The 4,467-nt window shown below is 33.2% G+C and overlaps 1 protein-coding gene across 3 annotated transcripts in view; it reads left to right on the top strand.

The window, feature by feature from the left end:
* The window catches only part of fbln1 (fibulin 1), a 74,813-nt gene that overhangs the window by 30,169 nt on the left and 40,177 nt on the right, over nucleotides 1-4,467 (top strand). For all 3 annotated transcript variants that reach the window (XM_016543642.1, XM_016543641.1, XM_016543643.1), the window contains exons 10-14: nucleotides 510-635; nucleotides 1,530-1,655; nucleotides 1,732-1,851; nucleotides 3,382-3,513; nucleotides 3,901-4,024. In XM_016543642.1, the coding sequence (XP_016399128.1) occupies nucleotides 510-635; nucleotides 1,530-1,655; nucleotides 1,732-1,851; nucleotides 3,382-3,513; nucleotides 3,901-4,024 (628 nt within the window). The remainder of the gene's footprint in view (nucleotides 1-509; nucleotides 636-1,529; nucleotides 1,656-1,731; nucleotides 1,852-3,381; nucleotides 3,514-3,900; nucleotides 4,025-4,467) is intronic.

The raw sequence follows: 4,467 nt of genomic DNA, 5'->3' as shown, positions 1-4,467 counted from the left end.
AATCAAATAAATATTTTTCAATTTATAATATATATAAATATATTGCATAGTAATGTTTCACTCAAAAATGCATCATATTAAAAAAAATATCATTTTAATATAATTATTATTAATTTTATATAAATATTCATTTACGTGGACTTTGGAAAGAAAATAAAATGATAAAACAATACAAATGCTTGAAAACCTCAAAGTCTTACAAATCTCAAAAACAAACACACAAACAAAAAAAACTTAATTCACCCCAAAATTAAAAGAAAATAATCTATATAATTTATACAATTATTAATAAAAAAGTATATTTAAATGTTTAATATTTTATGTATACTTATATTACATAGTACATAATGTAGCACTCAGAAATGCATCACATTATAGAAATAAAATGGGTTGCAAATGGCATTTTTATGTTGAATTAAAGCTCGAGGCCATATTAGTTTCAGAGTGTTCCACTTGTCAATGTTAATCTGATCTCTGATCTCTGATCTGTGTGTGTGTGTGTGTGTCAGATATCGACGAGTGTGCGGGGCCTGATAACTCCTGTGACGGTCACGGCTGTATTAATCTGGTGGGCTCGTACCGCTGCGAATGCAGGGTCGGCTTCATCTTCAACAGCATTAGCAGATCCTGTGAGGGTGAGTGCTGTGGGTTAGCGCTGCAGAGCTGCCGACTGAAAGGTTGCACGTTCAAACCCACACCAGGGTTGATGCATTTGCATTTATTAGCCAGAAAATATTTGTTCAGTGTTCGTCTCCTGTTGATCTGTATGCTGTATTTCTTTCTCTTGAACATCAGACATCAATGAATGCAGGAATATATCAAATTTTGACGTTGCGTTTAATGCGTAATGCCTAAATGCTTTTGCATCTGAACTCTTCATATACTATGAGTATCTTCATAAGTACTAATATTTATTAAATAAAAGTACTTAGATATTGCTTTTTTGACTTATTTACATATGTAACTTGAGGTAATCCAAAAGTAATCAGATTACATTACTTTTATATTGTGGTATATGGATTACGTTACTGAATACTTTTTTAATGAAGTAATTTGTAACTGTAACGGAATACATTTTAAAAGTAACCCGTAAATGTTAAATATACATTTTTAATCAAATAATATAATAATAAATAATAATATTAAAATAGCACTGATACTATTAAAGGGATCATATGATGCGATTTCAATTCTTCCTTTCTCTTTGGAGTGTTACAAGCTCTTAATCAGAGCACACCTCGCTTTTCAGACCGATTAGTTTTGTAAAAATCGACGCGTTTCAAAAAGGCGGGGCATAAGAAAGAAACAATAATGTACAGTATGTGGAAAATAATGTGTTTTTTTAACTTTAAACCGCATAAACACATTTCATTACACCAAATACACAAAATAATGTTCTTTTTAGCAGCATCATATGACCCCTTTAAAATAAAAAAAAACAAAAATAATACATATTTTATTTAAATGATTAAAGTTATTTAAATGTTCCTGTTGATCTGAATGCCGTATTTCTTTCTCTTGAACGTCAGACATCAATGAATGCAGGAATTATCCCGGCCGTCTGTGTGCGCACAAGTGTGAAAACATCCTGGGCTCCTACAAGTGCAGCTGCACCACGGGCTTCAAGCTGGCCGCCGACGGCAGGAACTGCGACGGTACAGGAAAACCAATATGAGCAACTACTAATCAACTCTTTACTCTCATTCATGCACTAACCTGTGCTTTAACCAGACCTCAATGAGTGCGAGAGCAGCCCGTGCAGTCAGGAGTGTGCGAATGTCTACGGCTCCTACCAGTGCTACTGCCGCCGCGGGTATCAGCTGAGCGACGTGGACGGCGTCACCTGTGAAGGTGAGCGCTCGCTGCCAAACACAGCCGTCTGTGCAGTGGAGGAAGTACAGCAAACCAAAATTTATTCAGACTCCTTCAACATTTCTCACGTTAATCGCATCCAAAATAAAAGTTTTTATTTACATAATATGTGTGTGTATATTATGTGTATATAAATACACAGATTCAGTATACAGTATATTTTGAAAATAATTACATGTATATATTTATATTCATATAATTAATATAATATTTATATTACATATAAATGTTTAATATATAAACATAACATATTTTTCTTAAATATATACATGCATGGGTGCGTATTTATATATACATAATAAATATACACAGTACACACACATATACTATGTAAACAAATCGTTTGACAGCACTTCTGTAAAGTGTACAGTTGTACAGTGCCTTGCGAAAGTATTCATTTTTTTTCACATTTTGTTATGTTACAGCCTTATGTTAAACTTTTTTTCCTCATCAATCTACACTCCATACACCATAATGACAAAGCAAATAACAAGTTTTTAACATCTTTGCACATTTATTTATTAGTTAATCTGTGTCAGAACAAATTCATCTTGATAATGTCAGATAACTTTGATAGAAAGGTGTGTAATGGATTACAATCAACTAAACATTATTCAGCTGTTCAATTAGACACAATTAGATAATAGGTCAACCAATTACTAAGCAATGCTTAATTTTGTTCAGTCTGTGGTGTAAAAAGGTCGCATTGGCAATTAAAGAAAAATACTTAAGCAAAACATGGTCAGGTCAAAGTATCTGAATAATTTTTGGTCCCAAATTGTACTGGTAGTCCACTGTATGAAGAACTTTTTGGTATAATATGTATGTTTACTTTATTTTGCTGTCCTCATTTACATAAATGAACTAGTGTCTTGCACAATCCATGTATCATTCGTTCATTCGTTTTTTTTATTTAATATTGAAAGTAGAAAAATGGAAAAAAGAAAAAAAAAAAAACAGCTCCTTTTTCGTTTTTTTTTCTTCCAAAAAACGAAAAATTAGAATTCTGCTTAAATTTTCGTTTTTCGTTCAGGGGTAGAAACATGAATCAACAGCTTGAATATTCGATTTCTACACGTGGGCGGGAATTAAACGACCCTTTCTGCTGATTGGTCAGCCGAAGATCAAACCGTGCCGTCATCAGTTCTTCCGCAGTTTAATGCAGCAGAATAATAGTCCTCCGCTGCTGCAGTTGTACGGATTCATAACGCATTTATTGCAACTACATTTCATCTTTTTAATTCCCGCCCACATGTAGAAATCAAATATTCAAGCTATTAATTCATTTTTCTACCCCTGAACGAAAAACGAAAATTTAAGCTGAATTCTCATTTTTCGTTTTTTGGGAAAAAACTAAAAGGGAGCCGTTTTCTCATTTTTCTACTTTCAATATTAAATCAAAAAACAAATGATACACAGATTGTGCATCCGCTAGTCAAACAATATCAAAAATGATATCTGGTGTCTGAATAATTTTTGGTTTGACTGTAACTGTGATGTTTCCTTCAGACATCGATGAGTGTGCGCTGCCCACCGGCGGACACATCTGCTCTTACCGCTGCCACAACACACCGGGGAGCTTCCACTGCACCTGTCCCACCACAGGATACACCCTCGCCACCAACGGACGCAGCTGCCAGGGTCAGACACGCCATATCACAATCAGGACATCTCAATTCATTTTCAGTTCAATTCAATTCAAGTTTATTTGTATAGTGCTTTTCACTATACAAATCGTTGCAAAGCAGTTTTTCGGAAAATTTTAAGTTTCTACGTATATTATATTTAGGAGTAGGATATCAGTGGTGCTTACAACTATATATTGTACATACAGACTAAATATTGTAATAATTATTACAAATGCATTTAACGTCAGTATGTTTTATTAAACCACTTTATCTTGTGGCGGTAGGTTTAACCATAGTAAAAATCACTTTAAATAGAGCAAAATGTTTCATTGAAACATATAAATATGAAATCATCATTCAGGCCATGATTAACACTGATGTGTTTCGTTTTGGTGATCAGATATCGATGAGTGTGTAACCGGTACTCACAGCTGCAGCGAATCTGAGAGCTGCTTCAACATTCAGGGCGGAAATAAATGCCTGAACTTCGACTGTCCGGCGAACTACAGACGCTCTGGAGACACGTAAGTCACGAAACCTTTCAGTGTTTCAAGTGAACATAAAACTACTTTCATAAATGATTTTACATCTGTAATCGGATGCATTTCCAAGCAAAAAAAGCATGATTAAAAAAACAAATGCAGGGTGGAGCTTGATTTTACGCTGTGGGAAATAAAAACAATTCTGACTTTACGTTAACTTTAATATTTGTCATATTGTGAGTCAGTGCACCGTTCTGAAAGCTCATTTACAACTCCTTTTTTTAAATGCAACATTTCCACTGAATATGAACAAATAAATATATGATAATTTTCATTTTAATACAAATATATTTCATTTTTAGTATATAAAAATATAATATGCAAATTGTGTATATATACATATGAAATGTATTTTCATTAAAAAAAAATATATATATACTGTATATATACAGTATATACTGTATGTGTGTGTGTGTGTATATATA

Source organism: Sinocyclocheilus rhinocerous, unplaced genomic scaffold (assembly GCF_001515625.1).
Source record: "Sinocyclocheilus rhinocerous isolate Xijiao unplaced genomic scaffold, SAMN03320098_v1.1 scaffold2958, whole genome shotgun sequence".
Lineage (NCBI taxonomy): Eukaryota > Metazoa > Chordata > Actinopteri > Cypriniformes > Cyprinidae > Sinocyclocheilus > Sinocyclocheilus rhinocerous.
The sequence above is the reverse complement of the archived record's forward strand: the minus strand, read 5'-3'. Positions and strand labels throughout refer to the sequence as shown.